The sequence below is a fragment of the Monodon monoceros genome, unplaced genomic scaffold (assembly GCF_005190385.1).
Source record: "Monodon monoceros isolate NGI ecotype Baffin Bay Population unplaced genomic scaffold, NGI_Narwhal_1 Super_Scaffold_16, whole genome shotgun sequence".
Classification (NCBI taxonomy): Eukaryota; Metazoa; Chordata; class Mammalia; order Artiodactyla; family Monodontidae; genus Monodon; species Monodon monoceros.
In genome coordinates, this window is record NW_021703772.1 from 11759385 (window position 1) to 11779223 (window position 19839).

Genomic DNA, 19839 nt, shown 5'->3' on the forward strand with positions numbered 1-19839 from the left:
GGTCAGGAAAGCTCACAGCTTGGACGGCGAGACCAGTTAGCAGCACAGACTCTGTTATGGATACGGGGGGATGAGGCTGAAGGGCTGGCTGGAGCCCCATGGTTGAGGCAGATGAGTTTGACCTTTATCCTTTGGCAACAGAGAGACAATAGAAGGCACTGAGATGGTGAGCGGCATCGCAAAAGTAGGTTTTGGAAGATAACTGGCAGCGCTGTGTAGAACTGAGTGAAGAGGTATCTTAAGTATTGAGCAATGTACTGAGAGATTTTAAGGTCCTTCTAAGCAGGGAGTCTGTGACTCTAAAATGAAAGACTAGGGGCAAAAAAAGGGAAGTGACTGCAATAATCCATGGGAAGGGAAAGGAAGAGATGATAGGTTTGTTTTGTTTTGTTTTAATGACTATTTGATTGAATCTCCCAAGATGAACTAGGACTTGGGAAGTCGGTGGCCAAGTTGGCCACACCCTCTCTGTTTTACTGTCCTTGTTTGGTGGTGGGTCTCAGCCCTTTAACTTACTCCCCAAGCGGCGGAATGTGTGACCAATATGTAGACTGGCCCCGACTCTACAAAAACCAGCCATTTACTGTCTGGGCCTCAACAACAGACAGCTTAAAAGGACAGAGGAGCCTTGAACAATCATGTCCAACTTTGGAATCACCGGCACTAAATACTTCCAAGGTCACGAAGAGGAAGCAATTTCACTGCTCCCTCATCTTGAGAACCAAGGAAAGATTCTGAATTAAGAGGTCTCATAAGTTGACTAACCACAACCAAAGTGTGGGGATGTTTAACAATCAGGAAATTACTATTAAAGCAAAGAAACCCAATTTAAAACCAGCTCTAAATGCTTATTTCCTATTAGAGACAGTCGAATGCACTGACTTTTGTCTTTCTCAATCCAATTCCAGTTTTTTGGCATAACTTTGGAGATTCCTTCTTGTAGGAAAAAAAATAAGATGGATGTTGAAAATAATAAGCACTGGTTACAAGTCAGCCTGTTAACTGAACAAAGTAATTATAGTAGTTTCCAAAACACCTTTACTGTTGTGCTAAGATAACTGGTTTATATTTGTAACTAAAGTGACCTTTCCCACATCTGTAAAGTTTAGCGATGTTCCACTCCATAAATAAAGACGGCGTGCATGTTACAGGTACACATCTGAAATTCAGTTCCGGTGTCTTTATATCTGACAAGTGAAACAGAGCAAGGAGCTACTATTATTGGACTCAACAGCAGTAAAAAAAAATATATATATGTATATATACTTCCATATATAGTGGTTGGACTTCTAATGCATTGAAAAAACACTTTGGGGAAGCTAACATTTAATAAGCCCCTACTGGGAGCCAGGGGCCAGCCTTTGGGTGGCAGGGTTGAGGCGGAAGTGTAGAGTTAACAAGACACAGGCCTCATCCCAGAGCCATTCATAACCCGCGCTCCCATGCGGAAGGCACGTCTTTCTACAGTTGTGCACAAAAAGTCATAGGGCAAGATGTAAGTGTTATAACAGAATTACCTTTACAATGTGCTATGAGAAGATGGCATGTTAAGAATGAGCTTACTCCGGGCCTCCCTGGTGGCGCAGTGGTTGAGAGTCCGCCTGCCGATGCAGGGGACGCGGGTTCGTGCCCCGGTCCGGGAAGATCCCACATACCGCAGAGTGGCTGGGCCCGTGAGTCATGGCCGCTGAGCCTGCGCGTCCGGAGGCCGTGCTCCGCAACGGGAGAGGCCACAACAGTGAGAGGCCCGCGTACCTCAAAAAAAAAAAAAAAAAAAGAATGAGTTTACTCCCAACAGAGGTCATGGGAAACAAATTCGAAGAGTTTGGGAGAAAAGAGGAATGACATTTAGCTTGAACATTTAAATTTTAAAATGTTTGAAGCTACGAGACTCAGAGATACAATTCATACTCTAAACATGCTGTACGTAGGTTTATATCAATCAAAAATTAACCCAAGGAGCTCAGGTAACACGTGCCAGCTGGCAGGTCAAGGTGCTCCCAGGTCCCACGTGGTGATTGTTTTAGCTCATGTACATGCAAGTGGCAAAGCCTCTCCCAGGTCAATTCAGATTAGGAACCGGATACAAAACTGCATAGTTGGTATGCTCCAAATCTGTCAAATGTATACAAAGACTGAGAAAGCAATATCCCCAAAATGTTAACCCTGGGTACCTCTGAGTGGTGGGGATACAGGTGGTTTTTTAAATCGCACATGTATTTTTTTGTATTTCTGTTTATATTGTAAATTTTATCAATGGATACACAATACTTATTATTGAGTCCATTTTCCTGATTATATATTTCTTGATTTATTATCATATAAATCAGTTTTCCTACCGCAAAAGTAGTACACATAACATACGTATACACACATTTTTAAAAGACAGCAATACAAAATCGTAAAAAACAGAAAGCAAACTCCTATGCACTCCACCTTCCAAAATAACCTCTGTTAACATGTGGGTACATTTCCTGCCAGATGTTCGCTTTATGCATATACAAGGTATATATATTACTTTCATAATCAGAAAACGATATAAATGCCAGATAAAGCAAAAGAGGAAGATCCTTTTCTGCTTCTAACTCCCTTTAAACATAAATATCTCAGTGAAATAAGACATCAGTGATATGTGACTTTTTCCTTTTATTCATGAAACACCAGCACCAGGAAACACCTTAGGCGACTTGCAGTCTGTGGGTTTGGGGAGTGTCTTGGACGGGTGAGTAGGACAAGCGGCTGTTAACAGTGGTCAATTAAAAGGCACTTTTATGAGAAAAAAATACTTCGTCACGAGGGATTTCTCAGTGACCAACCCACTGGTCACTACTCTGGCTGCTTTGCTGGTTAGTTCAATACAAGTTGCATCCCCGGGATGGTACATCGCCACTGGAGAGGCTGCTGGGAGCCAGCCCAACTGTGGATGCCGCCTGCTGTGTCATGGAGTGTGTAAGTGGTTTCCCATCTGAGGTCTTACTTAAGCTTTTCCAGTTACACATCCCGTGAAGGCAGAGTGATAGCATAGCAAAGCAGGTTCACTGCAACCACCATCCAGATATGGGGGGCCCAAGGAGCCAAGGCGCTTGGGCAAGGGAGACCGGAACGACAGCCTGCGATGGTAGCCACGTCCTGTTCCTGGAAAGTCACCATGGAAACATGCCAGGAGGATGAGGGATGGCTCCCTGCTTTCTTCCAAGTCGAGCACTGAGCAGAATGAGGGCCTGATCTTCTGGGCTGGTGAACACAAACCTCCTGGCGAAGGTCATGGTCTTCAAAGACAAAACAAGGCTGAGTCAGCAGTGAGAGAAATGAGTGTGGAAACTGGTCCCTAGGTGGAGACGCTGACTTTCTGTCTGCAAGAAGACAAGGCCAGGAGGTGGGCCACTCCCAGAGAGCTGTGAGCTGCATCCAACAAGCCTGGTCTCAAGATGTCAATCTGCTTGCAAATTAGACTCACAGAGGCCATAGGACGAAGGGCCACGGCAGATGTGAGCAATTGGGACGGTCATAGTGCCCTCTGCTTTTGTTCAAAACTAAGTGGGGGCTTGGAGACAATGGTAACACAGCTGGATCACACTTGTTCACATGGCTGGGTCACCTCACTGGCCGTCGAATCTGTGAAGCCGCTTTCTCCTCATTTCTTCTTCTGGTGTGAGCTGGAACCGATAGGCCGGGGGGCTATTTCTGCGATCTCCTGTAGAGAGAAAGCACAAGGGAGACTCAAGCGCTGCCCACCCACTGTCCTGACATTTACAGGGCACTGCATCCTAGGATTCCCAAGGGGGAAAAAAAAGATGGCTTGGGTGTCATCTTTATATTAGCATGAAACAGAAATGTAACAAACATATTTCAATTTCAGAGGTCAATACTACATTTCAACATAAAGTAAACATTTTCAGCGAGGTCCAGTCCATGAAACTAATTTGACTCATTTTGAAACTTCTTGACAATCCTCCCATTTCTATGTTCTTTTCCATCATGTTCCACAATTTGCATCATTTAATTTCCAAAATGTCTCAAGGGCTTACTTTATTTCCTTTAATGCCCAGAACTAACTGTCACTGTCCGTAACATCCTCACCCAGTGTGCTCGTAGGGTTCTCCTGTTGGGCCCTTTTCCTCCCTCTAACCTGCTGCCTCCTGTACTTCCCCAGCTGGTGGGAATCACGCCTGCCTGAAACTCACAAGCCCCCACAGGGCATCATGGCCCATAGAGCAGGGGCTGTGTTACCATAATGACCAATATCTAAGCAGGCAGACAAAAATGCAGGCATAATATTTGAAGATCATGTGGGCCACGGAAATCATCACTGAAAAGGGTTTCTCGGGGCTACAAACAGAACATATAATTTGCAGTGATATAAGCATTTCAATCACTGCATTAAAAAAAACACTCTTCCAGCCACTATAGGGGGATAATAAAGGAATAACAATAGACAATAGACCTCAAGGACCCAGAAACCTAAATCTAATGAAAGAGCTTCAATATCCTCCATGAGGCAGCCATGCAGGGCGTCACTGATGGATACACGCAAACAGTAGGTTCACGTCTAAGCATGCGGACCAGAAAGATTGCACCTTTCCCCTTCTGAGCCTCTGCTAACCCTGTAAACTCACTCTGAAAGGCCCACTCCCATCACCTCCCTCCATCAAAAGTCCTACTCGTTTTCCAACGCCCCATCCAAATCGCACTGCCCTCTGGCCACCCCCAAAGGAAGAGCTCTCTCCCAATTCAAGTTCCTCAGCTTCCAGCACCTTCCTCTCAGTGGTCCGCATGCAACAGTCACCACATCCCACCAGACAGGGCAGCCACTGTGCATACCGCTGCTCTCTCCTACTGGAATCTTAAGCTCTTAAATGGCTGGGAACATTTCTGACGCTTCTCTCTGCTCCCCAGTGCCCGGTACAGGCCCGCACACACACAAGCTGTTCAAGAAAAATATGGGCCTGACTCAGCGGCACATGCCTATGACTTCCAAAGGTATATGTTACGGCCAGACCACCATATTCAACGTTGCCCTCTGAGGTTCTGACACAACTGACTCTGGAAGCCCTGGCCTAGCTGGGAAGGGTGGATGGGCAAGAGGGTCGGAGCCAGGAGGGAAAACAAGTGAACAGTTGACCCCTCCCGCTCTCGCTCCAAGCGTGGTACCTTGTCGGAGACGCTGACAGGTAATATATTGACATGGTGGTTGTTAAGACAATGATGAAAAGATGTTAGAGAAAGCAGTGTGAAACTAAGAGTCAGTTTGCTAAGCCACCACAAGAATTTCAGTTGTCAGACAATGAGAACTTTCTAAAAAGGCAGTCAAAAGCAGCCCCTTTTTACATTTTTTTCCCCCACAGTGATAGAGACCCCAACACTTACCCATGTCTGATTGTCCTTTCCTTTTGAGACGTGAGGGAATTACCCCTGCTGGACCCCTTGTAACATTTCCTGACTAGTCCACCCAGAAGCGATCCAGGTGGGCCAAGCCCGGCACTCACTCGCGCTGGGTAAACTCCACTTCGAGGTTTTTTGATAAGTGAAGTATGTGTCATTTTACCAACTTTCACTAAAGATGCTGTTCAAACGTGTAAGACTTTTACCATAAAGATTTTATGAATACTGTAAGATTCAAAGTTTTACTGGATATGGTTTTCACCACATACATTTGTAAAGGAATTTCTCTCTGTTCAAAGTGGTAAACACTTTGAAATTACAGAGAAACTCATGAATCCAATTACCATTAGTTTATTGCTTAAAAGTGCTTTATACAATGAGCTCCAACTCCTGCTTTCCTTTTAACGGTTGTTTTTAACAAGTCCATTCTTAATTGCACTTATGAGCGCGGGCCAGTGTGTGACAGCCCATTCCAGCTGGGCAGGGAACCGGGAGGCCTGGCTGTGGGCGGAGTTAGAAGCAAGCTCAACGTGGCATCTTGACTCCAGGCCACAGGGCACGAGCCCATAGATGCTGAACGATGCTCAGACTCCCAAAGGGAATCACAGTGTCCAAGAGGAAAAGCCTGTTCCATGAAGGGAAATGCAGGGAGGAATCAGAGGGGGCAGACTGTGAAGGTTCTGGGGGTTCAGCTCTCAAAATGGCCAGCCGGCACAAATGCTCTCTGGACCCATGCTCGGGGCATTTAAGGAGAACCACGGCTGAGCCAACAGAAGAAATGCCACGTGCTGAAGTAGAAAACTCACATCAAGAGAGGAACAATAATCACTCTTTCACAAGAGCCTTTTTCTTTTTTTTTTCTTTTTTTTTTTGCGGTACGTGGGCCTCTCACTGTTGTGGCCTCTCCCGTTGCGGAGCACAGGCTCCGGACGCGCAGGCTCAGCGGCCATGGCTCACGGGCCCAGCCGCTCCACGGCATGTGGGATCTTCCCAGACCGGGGCACGAACCTGTGTCCCCTGCATTGGCAGGCGGACTCCCAACCACCGCGCCACCAGGGGAGCCCCACAAGAGCCTTTTAAGGTATCCAATTTGAATTAGCTTTTACTCCCAATTTCATGATGCCAATTTTACAGATGAAAAAAACTGAGGCTCAGGGAGTGTTAGGGACACACCTAAGGTCACAAAGCTAGCGTGAAGGCAAGCAAAAACTTGCACCTATCGGTCTTCCGGCTGCAGGAGGCTTCTCCTCCTCTTCCACAGCCCCACACTGCCGATCCTACTAACACACCGAGTATGTTATCACATCCCTTCGCTACGCCTTATCCTCCTGCCAGAACCCAGAGAGTCCCTTTCCTTCATGGATATGCAGGGAGCTCACTGTTATCTGAAAATAGAAAAAGAAGAAGATCCAGCCTAAGCTCTCAAATCGACTTGGCTGTGCTGTCATCACAGATGTGACTACAAAGTTCCCGCACTGGGTCCCCTTAAATTCTACTGACTACTAGAGTGCTTTGGGTTTTTAGGACCCCTGGAAAGGCCTTGTGTATAGCAACAAAACAACAATAATGACAATGCCTGATGTGGATGTTTTATGGGTATTTTAAATCCTTCAAACTCAGTGTTTCTGTTAACATCAAAGCCACCCGACTGCAGAATGATTTAACTGCTTCATTTCAGGCTTTGAACTGCATTCGTCTTGCTGGTAGTTAGTTTTCTTGGAAAGTTTTCAAGACTAAATTAACCTGTGATATGTTGAAGGCAGTTATGTATTTGATGTCAGTCAGCCAACCCCCCAGACCTGTTCGTCACATCTGTGCCCTGGGTCAGTGCCACACTGGGGACCAGGCCTCCAGCTGCTCCCCTCCGTCTCAGCTAAGCTCTGTCTTCCAATTCTCCACCTTGTCATCTATTTTTAAACCATTTCTATGTTTTCCGCTTGTGTCACATGACCTATTATTTCTCTCCTTAGCCTCCAGGACCCTCTGCAGGCATTTCTCAAAGGGTCTAAGAAATGCGCTTTCCATATCTACCTATATTTATTAAGCACACAGAAAAGGATCTGGATGGGCCTCAGCTAGACGGCAAAAGGAGAAGAGGTCCCCGTGGGTATACTGGAAAAAGTGTCGCTAGGAAAATGGGAGATGCTTCCTGCCCTGCCTGGAACTAGAGAGGACACCCCAGGCAAGTCTTCATTCCGGCAGGCTCTGGTTGGTTCACTTGTCAGGGGAGAGGGTGCAGAACAAGGTGGCTGCCAGGGTCCTTGCCGTGACTCTGGAGTCTGATGACTGGGGTAAAATCCTGACTCTTCCACTTACAGCTACACATCCTTGAGCAAGTAGGTTACCTTCACGCGGCCTTAGTTTCCTTACCTATAAAATGCAAATAGTAACAGTAGCTCCTTTGCTGGACTGTTGAGAGAATAAGAGAGGATGCATATAAAATGCTCAGCTGAGTGCCAGCAGTGCAGTTAATGCCTGATGAGCACTGGATGTCAGGACTCCTAACCTCGAACATCACTGAGAATCATATGGGTTAAATGTCTATCTGTTAATATCACTGGCTAAAAGACAGATACCAAATAAAATGACCAAAGACTTCTTAAAAGATAGAGCCCAATTCTGTTTGAGGACCAGCTGGCAGTGTTTTGTACAAAGTGTGGAGTCACTACTTACTAAATACTTGTCCTCTAAGAGACAGATACGAAAAAGGTAATTCACAACCTCCACATGCCAGCACACTTTTGTGACTTTCAGGCACTGCGAAAACTGGAGAGCCCAGCTGAGACCTCTTTTCTCCACTGAGTTAAATCATGCATTGAACATTTACAGGTCTGGGTGAAACAGCCTTGCTCTGATGAACTTGGTACAGAACATTAGTATTTATGAGCCTTGCTTCTATAGTCCTGTAAATGGAGGTCAGCCCTCAATTTTACTCAAAGAAACAGTGAGCATGCTTCAAAGGACCTCAGGAGCAGTGCCCAGTTTAAGAAGATTTAGCTCAATTATAGCACCAGTAGTGAGATCATAAGATCTATTGATTTGTGGTTCTTGATGGAAAAATTTTCAGTTCTCTACCCTTATGTATAATGCAGTAACCTCTGCATTTTACATCTAAGGGAGGAGAAGCAATTTCATCCACATAAGAATTGCTAAAAAGAATGCCATGAGTTGATGGCCATTTTCCCTACTGTTCGCCATCCCTGTAAATAGAGATGTTTAATTTGCTGTATTCATAGATCCTGCCCATGATCTGACGAGCCCTCTATGCCATTCAGTGAAATTATACTAAAGTGAAGCCTCAAGATGGCTTGTCTTTCCCTTAAATTGGGGACCTATGGAGGCAATCACTTTAAAAAAATTTTTTTTAAACCTCTAAATATTCCTGTACTCTCTGGGATTGCTTTTGTCAAATGAGGGCAACAGCATGGGACCCATATTCTCTCTTTCAAAAATGTTACTTTATTAGAATTCCATGAATTCTAAAGCTTCCAAAATGTCTTTTGACAGGACAGTTGCTAAGTCATTTACTATGACCAAAAAGGCCTGGAAGGAACCCCAAGTCCAACAATTAGCAAGATATTCTTTTAAAGTAGGAGGTGCCCAAGGACAATACGAGCACTTTCCTTTTTGAGGCACTAATAATAATGATCTATCTATCCATCCGTCCATCGCTTTAAAAAGAGTTTGAGGGCTTCCCTGGTGGTGCAGTGGTTGAGAGTCCGCCTGCCAATGCGGGGGACACAGGTTCGTGCCCCGGTCCGGGAAGATCCCACATGCCGCAGAGTGGCTGGGCCCGTGAGCCATGGCCTCTGAGCCTGCGCATCCGGAGCCTGTGCTCTGCAACGGGAGAGGTCACAACAGTGAGAGGCCCGCGTACCACAAAAAAAAAAAAAAAAAAAGAGTTTGAAATTCACCTAAAAATCTCATAACTTTCATACAGATGGAAGTTTCATTATGGTTTACAATAAAGGTAACATTTAGATGTGATTTGAGAGAGAAAAATTCACATTTCCACTCCTCAACTGATCAAATCAACAGTGGTGGGATTCCTTAGTTCTGAAACAGTATCTGGAATCCCAAAATGAGAAGCTCTGAATGGAAATCAACTCAGTTGCTACTTTCCCTGTTGTACTTTTCTCTCTGTTCTAGTTGGTTAATTTGGGGGACCGTTAATGGCCACAACTGACTTCAAATCAACAGGCTTCATAATCAAGTTAAGTTGATAATTATAATCAACTTAATAATCCAGTTAGCAATTCGAGTAACCTAAAATATTGGGTCCACTCTGTCAGATCTAGAGTTTTTTTTGCAATATAGAGAACACATGGTATGACCTCTAGAACAAAAAGAGAAAGTCCGGGAGGAGACAATAAATGTTTGCTGGGCAATTGCTACATGCTCACTCTACTTTACTCTCCCTTCCTTTTAAAAAGTGTACAACTTTATTAATTTCCATGCACTGAACGTATGGGACCAACATCCAGACCAAAATACAGTATTTCCAGCACTCCCAAGCCTCCATGGGCTCCCTTCCAGAAGCGGTCCACTGACTTCTTACAGCAGAGATTCATTTTGTCTCTTTTTGTCCATAAATGGATTCATATAATATGTACCTTTTGTGGGTTGTTTCATTTTACATTATGTTTGTGAGACTCACCATATTGCTGTATGTGGTTTCTATTCTACTTATCCTTCTGAGTAGAATTTCCTCATCTGTTTTATAGAAAGAAGAATGGAGGCTTAAAGATTTCAAGGAACTTACCAACGCCACACAGCTGGTCAGGGACTGAGGCAAGAGTCACACCTAGATCCCTTTCTACTCTGCTCCAGACATGAGGTGTGTTAGTTGTCTTTCTTAACCCCAAAACCAGAATCTGTAAACCCGAACAATACTATTCCTTTAAACTTGATTTGGAAGCAGGATCTGTTTAAAAAGCAGCAGGAAATTTTACCTTCTGCTTTAGATAAGGTTCACTGCAAACAGTAAGATCTTCTGGATAACAAAGTATCTAGAATTAGGATCTCCCTTGACAAGGTTTTAGCAAGAGGCCCAGTTGCAAAAGTCAGCCTTGGTGATTAACTATATCATGTATTTTCTAAACAGAGAACAGCTTATAAATTCTTACAGAAATAACTCTTGATGGGCTGGAGGGGCAGCAAAAAGAGAGGCTGAGGAGAAGAGGGTCTCCCATTAGGAACCACTGTAACATGAAGCACATATTTCTTTAAACAAATGGATGCAGATTTTCTCTATCTATCTATGGCTGTGTTGGGTCTTTGTTGCTGCGTGTGGGCTTCTCTTTGTGGTGGCTTCTCTGGTTGCAGACCACAGGCACTAGGTGCACAGGCTTCAGTAGTTGCAGCACGTGGGCTCAGTAGTTGTGGCGCACGGGCTTAGTTGCTCCACGGCATGTGGGATCTTCCCGAGCAGGGATGGAACCCATGTCCCCTGCATTGGCAGGTGGATTCTTAACCACTGAGCCATCAGGGAAGCCCGGATGCAAATTTTAATACTAAAGGGATTTTCCATTTTTAAAGATCAATCTGTCTTAAATCCTTTCACAATTCTGTCACCACCATAACACTTTATCAAGAGGGATTTAAATGAGATTAGGAATGATTTTCAAGCACCTTTTATATATATTTAATGGCTTTAGGATGTTTCAAATTTTCTTTGATGTAAAACAGCATGCCTTTTGGCCAGCAACCTGAAGGTGCCTCAGATGGAGTTTACCCAATCACATCAGCTGATTCTGGAAGCTGAGAAGAGGTTGGCTATCTCCTCTGGAGGAACAGCCTTCCCAGTTCCATATAATTTGGGGCTGTACCTTTTTTTTTTTTTTCTTTAAATTCAAAATCACCTACTGATATCTACTGGACAGATATAAGAAAATTCTTGGAAAACTAGATGCGGGGTTCCCTTTGCTTCCAAATTCTCATTGCTTAGTACCCACGAGGGCCTACGTGCCTGGCTCGGACAGCAGAGAGAAACCAGACAAGGGCCCTGCCCGGAGGGAGAGATTTGAGAACGTATTTTACAACAAAAAAGAGAAAACTGAAAGTAGAATGAGGAAGTCTTTTGTGGGCAGGGAGTTCTGATGGAAAAAAAAAATATATATATATATATATATATGTACACACACACACACACACACACACACACATAAGTACGGACAAAGCTAGAAAAAAGATGAAGACCCTTTGGACTATTAAAATCCCACACTCCTCTCTGAAGCTCCAGGGCCAATGTGCCTGACTTGCCCAGGACAGGCAGCTGCGGCCTGGGGCCTCTCCTGATGTTTCTGATAGAGATCCCATACCTGCCCGCAAACAGGGCCCTAGCAGGACCCCCCCAGAGAGGGCCGCTGCCCTGTACCTCCCACCTGGCCTGCATCTTTGTTGGACTTGGACCCTCCAACCTTAAAGGATTCCCGAGGTCCAAATGGTTACCTGATCAAATCTCTGACCCCTCCGGCTCCTGGCCCTCTATCAGCTCTGACCCTCTGATCGTCATCTCTTAGACAGAGGAGGCCTTCCACTGCCTTTTTATGGCCGGATTTCCTGATGATGTTAAGATGGGGCCATGGTGGCGGGGGCAGGGGAAGGACAAGCAGGATGGAACTTCTAGTCTTTTCCTCAGAGCCTGGATACCACCCCTCCTCTTGCTTCTTGATCATGGGGTTATCTTTGATTAAGTTTTAATTTAAGTATTTTCTAAATTTAATTATCTTTGAGTAAGTTTTAATTTTTTTTTTTTAGGAGAGGGAAGCGGGTAAGAGATTATTTAAACTATAATAAATTGAGCTCAAAGAGATGTAAAATTGCGTCTTCCCGAGACCCACTGGGTTCCAGCCCTGCTGCCTGCCACTTGCTATGGCATCATCGTAAAAGAGTGGCTGCGGCTGAATTCTCCCCTTGCTGGCCTTTAGCAGCCCCGTCCCATAAGCATAGTTTCCATAGAATAGCAACCAACTGGCCGGTGAAGGCAGGAGTCAGAGCTAGGCTCCCAGTTTTCAGTAGCTCAAATGCAAGAGGTTTGGGCAAAGCCAGGCAGTCTTGGAGACTCTATGAACGGGACAGCTGTCTGGTTTGCTGCTGTGATTCCTAAACTTTCATGTGCACAATAATGGAGAACTTGTTAAAAACGCAGATTTACTAGATCCTACAGCCAGAGATTCTTATGCATCAACTGGTTGGAGAGCAGGAAGGTGCATTTTAATGACAACCCACCCTGGCGGCGTTTCTGCTGCAGACAGTGTATCAGATCACTGAGAATCACTGGGGGAAAAGAACACATTTCGCTGGATGTGGGTCTGCATCTGGCTCCACAAGGACCCTGGACGAGGCACTTCTCCCTGGGCCTCGGGCTCCTCATCTGTGCAACGATGGGTGCTGGATTGGACATTTTAGACCTCCGCACAGAGGCGCAACATCCGCGGCTGTTCGTTTCTCAGTGAGCCATCAGGGCTGGCTGGCCTAAGAAGGCCGGGTGCAGATGGGCCACACCAGCAACCTGCGTCCTCCACTGCCTGCAGTCCGGGCAGCTACTCTGCCTGCCCCGTCAGCCAGCCTGGCCGTGACTTCTGACAGCTGGGCCGAGAACTGGCCATGCTGTGCTTCTTGGCAACTTCCTCCAACTAATTTGGTCTAATTCAGTGTCCCTCCCCATGCCCCAACGTTTTAATTTTTAATAAACTTTTTTGTTTTGTTTTTTGTTTTTTTTTTGCAGTACGCGGGCCTCTCACTGTTGTGGCCTCTCCCGTTGCAGAGCACAGGCTCCGGACGCACAGACTCAGCGGCCATGGCTCACGGGCCCAGCCGCTCCGCGGCATGTGGGATCTTCCCGGACCGGGGCACGAACCCGTGTCCCCTCCATCGGCAGGCGGACTCTCAACCACTGCGCCACCAGGGAAGCCCTAAACTCTTTATTTTGGAATAATTTTAGATTTAAAGAAAGTTACAAAGGCAATACAGCCAAACATCTTACGTTATCATGATCTAGTTGTCAAAATCAACCACTTACAGAGATGGGTGCGCTACTATTAATGAAATTCCAGACTCCACTTGGATTTCACCCGTTTTTCCACTAATTCCCCTTCTCTGTTCCCTTCTCTGTTTCACCAGTTTTGCCACTAATTTCCCAACTAAAGCCAACAGTCCATTTAGTTGTCGGGTCTCCTTAGTCTCTTCAGGTCTGTGGTACCGTCTCAGTCTTTTCTTATTTCCTGTGACCTTGACAGTCCTGCGCAGCACCAGCCTACAGCAGAACGTCCCTCAGTTTGGTTTGTCTGATGCTTTTCCTCATCATTACTCTGGGGTTAGGGTTTTGGGAAGAAGACCGCAGAGGAGAAGTGCCCTTCCCATCCGATCATATGACTTATCACTGGTGATGTAACCTTGAGCACTGGGTTAAGGAGTGTTTGCCAGGTTCTTCCACTTTTAAAATTTTTTGATGAGCTCCAAGGCAATGAAGCTTTAACTCTCATCACCAAGAGTTACCTGGATAGACTGGAACAGGTAGAAGTGGGTACCTCAAGCAGCCTCTGTCACTCTCCCTGCTTGAGGATGAGCAGGGTACAGTGGGGTCATCCCTGACCTTCACTGAATTCAGGTTCTCCAACACAGAGGTGAGTGCATGAATCACCAGGAGAGCGCTTTGAGAGTTTCCGATCTGGCAGGCTTGGCATGGAGCCCAGGCTACCGTATTTTAATGAGTTCCCAGGTGATTCGGAGCTACACTAGCTTTTTAGAATCAGCTCAGATTTTTTTTTTTTTTTTTTTCAACTGAAAATATCCACCCTGGGTTTCACGCCAGTATTTACACTTGCCGGCAGGTGGAGCCAGAGGCTCATGACTCAATCTGCTGAAGAAAACTAGGACAAGTTCCAGGCAACAAAGCATTCCGCCCTGTAAGCAGAATTAGGGTTATTCTGAAACAGATGGGCTCTACAGAAGCCGTCGCACTGAGTATTACGCAGTTGTTTATTGTCTAGATGGCCTGAAACCCGGGGACTATTCGCCAGCATCTAGCAGTTTCTGTGTCATATCAGGTTTCTTCCAGAGCAGAGGAGACTGACAAGACCCTGGGAGACAGATGTGGTTATGGATATGGATGTGGACACAGATATTTTAACCAGCTCTGAACTCAGGATTTACTCCTGCTACGGTGCATACTGCCTTGCATAGCTGAGTGCGTCTTCCTGGAATGATCAGGATCCCTCTAACTCCACATCAGAAGAGTAGATACAATAGATACATTTGGATACACACATATCCAAATAGATACAATCTGTGACGATAAGACAACAAATCCCAGATGCAATAATTCTAAAACTGCTTTACTTTAAGCCTAATCAAAGTGGTCTGTTTCCTGGTTTACATTTTTACCCACACGCCCACTTACACTTGGCCCCATCCTCTTTCCTTCTGCCCCTCTCCTGTGCTACCCCAGCTGGCATTAGCAGGGAGGAAGCAAGGGCAAGGAAGGCCAGCTAGCACGCACTTGACTGTGCCTGATGCACTGGTCCACAGTGGGCAGGACCAGGGCTTACAAATGGAGTATTCTGTGAGTCCTGGAAATCTACAACGGCCTCCAAGCGCCAACGGTTCCTCCGTAGAGAATGTTTTCAGTTCCTTAGCCTGTGATCCCAGGCACTCAGCTGCTGCTGTGCTGGTCAGCCCGGGATCAGAGAGGCCGTGAAGGCGTCTCTGAGGTTGGCAGCTTGGGGACAGGTGGTTCAGCAGGTTCTGCTGTCTCTGTGCTGGACAGACCCTCAGTCACCTGAGGGGCGCACAGACGTGCTTCCTGGTGGATAAGGCCCTGCTGTAAGCAGTGGGTTCGTAACTGCCTGGCACAGCGGCTCCCTCCCTCCAAGGGATAAAACGTCAGTTGATGGTGCCCCCCCTTTCACGAACAGGGGCAGGTCCCCCTCTCAGAAACAACAAAATCCCCAACGTGCTTGCTCTTTGCCCAGATTCTCAGACGGAGGCAGAGAGAAGCACTGTTGATGACATTTAGACCTGTTTCATTTTGTTCTCACTCCCTTCAACTTGAGTTTCAAATCAGAGACAGCCCAATGGCCAGCTTTTTAAGCAACAGCCCAAGGTAATGTTTTCATTGACTTTTAAAATCATAGCCCATTTGGAATTAGCCCATATTTCCCACAGAAACCTCAATCTTCTGAAAATACCTTTTAACCTTTGGGCATAGAAAAATATAAGTAAATATCATCCCAAGAAATCAAAGAATAAGAAAGAGAAAAGATGGAGAGTCAGGAGGAGAACTCTGGAAAGGGACAAAGAAACTTAGATCGGGAACTTCTGCCAAGACCAACCACTGAGGGGTAACGTCCAGGTCACACTGGACAACTGTTGCCAGTGACTGTTTGTCAGGAGAAACAAGGATGTGGAGCCTGGGAGGGAAGGGGTTTGGGACAGCTGACCCTAGGCTTGGTGGCCGGACTGACTGGCAGCAAATAAAATGAGCCACGTGACAGGCCCTACACCTTCCCACTGCTCGCATGTCACAGTCCTGTGAAACACGCAGCAGCACGTCAAAGCTCTAGAGACTAGATACTGGATCTAGAAGAGTAATTTCCAAACTTTCATGTGGGTGAGCACGGTAAGAGGCAGATTCTAGGTTCTAACTTGGGAGATCCCAGATCAACGGCTGTGGTGAGACCCAGGAATCTGCATTTTTCAGAAGCACCTCGTGTGAGTCTGATGCTACCAGCCCCACTCTGAGAAACTGGGATCCGAGGGATGCCGTACTACATTCTGGGGTTTTCGTTTGGTTGTAACTAACGATCAGCACCAACACGGCATCTGGTTTTGTACACACAGGTCTTTTGTTACATCTTCCCTGAGCCAGAAGCTCTGGTGGTTTCCCAGGTTGTGCTGTGCTCAATCCTGGATGACGTGAATTTTAAAAGTAAGACACCAACGCAACCCAGCTCTCCTAAAGATTCTATTAGTTATAACATGAGAGTGGATGAAACTGGCCACTCACCCAGTCGTAGGAGCAAAGCCACTCACCTCTGGATCCCAGGTGCCTGGGACCTGGTGGGCACGTCATAAATGTTTGGTGAATGAACAAAAAACCAACTAATATGCTATCAGGGCTGAGCAGAGAGGGGGCCAGGAACCAGGGGCCCAGGCCAGGCCAATGGGGCTAGAGGACCGTGAGAGAGATGTGGGTAAATGGTGGCAGGTAGGGAATTTCAAGGCCCAAGAGTCTTGGTTTCTGGCCTCAGCCAACAACCAGCTTTCAAACCCTGAGACATAAGTGGGTGAGAACAGGTGACAGGAGGCTTCAGAATACAATTCAGTCTATTTGTTTCCTCTAACAAGTGCATGAAGTTGGTCTGGGCTCTGGGGTTCCGTTACATTAGAGAACTTCAGTATCCAGAAGTAGGCCAAGATATGAGATGTACTACGTACATCCATGTTGAATGCTGTAAACATTCAAATTATCTCTATTTTTCAGATATCATAAGCCTGGCTGGTGCATAAGTACACATCAAGAGATACCGATATCAACGCATAATTATGAAAACAATCCCTGACCTAGGAAACTGTCCCTGAGATGTTGAGAAGCCAAGAAGAACACCATGGTTCGAAGCTCTCACAAGAGCTAGAAGCTGCCGGCATGCTCCTCTCTCAGGTGGAAACAGAGGAAGATGAACTATTCTGGGAAAAGCCTGCCATGAGAGTGCGTCACAGCTGGTCTCAAAGGTGCGTGCATGTCAGGGTGAAGGTGGGGCGGGCACCCCGAGAACCACCGGCTCAACCCCACAAGGAAACAGCAACGCAAGGGCCTCGGCAGATGCACTTGCTGGGTTAAAAAAAAAAAAAAAAAAAAAAAGGCAGGAGAGGGAGGGGGCGGGAGAGCCAAGAGGGAAAGTAACTGGAAGAAGAATGACATCCTTGTCAGCGGTCCGAGCCCCACGAGTTTTGAATGGTTGGTGGTTTAGAAAACCAGGGTGGGCCCCTCGGCAAAGGCCTAGATAAGCTGGGAGGTAAGGACGACACAAGCGTATCCCTCCAGAGCGGACCAGCTCTGAATGAGATAAGCGGCAGGGTGAGAGCATCTGCACAGAACGCCAACAGGCAGGAGCCTTGCTCTCTGCACCAGAAGCTGAGAAATGCTTCCTGTGGGTCAGAGTTGGCCTAGAAGCGGGATGGCTGTGAAGTTCTGGGATGCGATAAACTATCCCGGAAGTAGGACGGTCATCTTAAAAACACGCTTCTTTTTGTATTTGGTGGTATTTAACCAGTTACCTGGCGGTCCAGTGGTTAGGACTCCACGCTTTCACTGCCAAGGGCCTGGGTTCGATCCCTGGTCACGGAACTAAGATCCCACAAGCCCTGTGGAGCGGCCGAGAAAACAAAACTAAACTAAACCAAAAAAAAAAAAAACACAAAAAAATATTGCTCTGGGGCTTCCCCGGTGGTGCGGTGGTTGGGAGTCCGCCTGCCGATGCAGGGGACACGGGTTCGTGCCCCGGTCCGGGAAGATCCCACATGCCGTGGAGCGGCTGGGCCCGTGAGCCATGGCCGCTGAGCCTGCGCGTCCGGAGCCTGTGCTCCGCAGCGGAAGAGGCCACAACAGTGAGAGGCCCGCGTACCGCAAAAAAAAGAAAAAAAAAAAAAAAAAAAAAATATATATATATATATATATATATATAGCTGTGATGGTATGTAGCGTAACCCTGAGCTGAACTCTGCCACTTTTTGTTCTTTTAGGTCTGATTAACCCACTTCCACCCACACCAAGTTCTGATCCACTAGTGAGAGACCGTATGTGTGTTTGTGTGTGTACATGCATCCTTGTGTGTGGTCTCGAGTATGTGTGTTACAGACACGCCTTGTGACTGAAACTTCTCCCATAAACAAGCCCTCCCAACCTCAGGAAGAGCCGGGGGCTTTCTCAGACCGCTGGCACACAGTCTTGAAACAGCCTGCCTCTAACTAACCTAGAATGGCTCAGAAATGATTCTAAAGTGGGCTGCGCTAGGGAGAGAGACTCAGTAACAAAAATGGCTTATTCTTACATGTCTGTTAAATAATTTCTAGTAAAACAAAACTTATTTTATGAACAGAAAGGGAGACCACAGAATGAAATTTTTTTGAACTTTGAATTCCAAGTTAGGAATCTAGAGCGAGGCTTACCTTGGATAACTGATGATTTAGATAAGTGGGGAGGAATATGTTGTTCTCTGAGCATCTTTGGAAACAGATGTTTCATCTAAGTGTTTGCTGTAGCCAGAGAAAAAGCGAGTACTACAAGGCCTACCTACAGTTTTGTTTTTTTTTTTCTTTATTGGAGTATAATTGCTTTACAGTGTTGTGTTAGTTTCTGCCGTACAACGAAGTGAATCAGCTACACATATACATATATCCCCTCCCTCTTAGGTCTCCCTCCCAGCCCCCCATCCCACCCATCTAGGTGGTCGCAGAGCACTGAGCTGAGCTTCCTGTGCTTTACAGCAAGTTCCCACTAGCTAGCTATTTGATGCAAGGTAGCGTATATATGTCCATCCTAGGCCTACCTGTAGTTTTAAGAAAGAAGCTTTAAAGACACCATGTCAAGTGTGGAAAGGAGATTCTGTGTGAGATGCATCCAGCGCATCTTAAAATCAAGGATTTTCAGGACTTCCGTGGCGGTCCAGTGGTTAAGATGCTGCGCTTCCACTGCAGGGGGCGTGGGTTCGATCCCTGATCAGGGAAGTTCCACATGCCTCACGGCGCAGCCAAAAAAAAAAATCGTGGATTTTCAGAGCGGGGTGGGGGAGGACTTGGGATGATGGAATCCAATCTGCTCAGTTCAGAGACCAGAAACGGAAGCCCAGAGAGGGTAAACGGGTCTCCCGTTTTGCACAGCTAATGGGGGCAGAATCAGAACCCAGGTCTCTCAGTGCTCTGGTCATGTCACTAGACTTCATTGTTTTCCCTTTTAGCCATTTCATCCTGAAGAATCCAAACCTCCCTTTCAAGTCCGGAGTGGACATTGGTGTTTTATACAAGTGCCTTCTGCTACCCGGCTCTGTGGGCAGCACGGGAAGGGAATGGGCTCTGGTGCCAGACAGAGCTGAGCTTGAATACGGGCTCTGCCCCTTCCTCTGTGCTCCTGGACAAGTCACTTTCCTCACCAACCCTCTCTTTTCTTATCTGTGTGGATGCAGGAACCTACCCCTGGATTGCTCTGAATGGAAGGAACTAAAGGACGCCAGCACCTGGCTCAAAGCAATCGAGGGTCAGTGGTTCCTGCTATTATGCTAATAACCCCTTCCAGGCTTCCCCACCCTGGGAATGTCCCCACCATCCATCCAGTTAGTCACACACACCCAGATCCCAGTCATCCTAGACAGCTTCCCCTTCCTCATGTGCCCCCTTCAACCCGCCACCAAATCCTGTCATTGTAACCTGAACCTTCCCCTAACTCGTCCCCCCTTCCCT

At 46.5% G+C, this 19839-nt stretch overlaps 1 protein-coding gene across 5 annotated transcripts in view; it reads right to left on the bottom strand.

Moving 5' to 3' along the window:
• Nucleotides 1–2006: 2006 nt before the first annotated feature.
• The window catches only part of RHBDD1 (rhomboid domain containing 1), a 114256-nt gene continuing 96423 nt past the window's right edge, over nucleotides 2007–19839 (bottom strand). For all 5 annotated transcript variants that reach the window (XM_029224707.1, XM_029224706.1, XM_029224708.1 and 2 more), the window contains one exon: nucleotides 2007–3694. In XM_029224707.1, coding sequence (XP_029080540.1) covers nucleotides 3600–3694 — 95 coding nt within the window. In that variant the 3' untranslated portion in view covers nucleotides 2007–3599. The remainder of the gene's footprint in view (nucleotides 3695–19839) is intronic.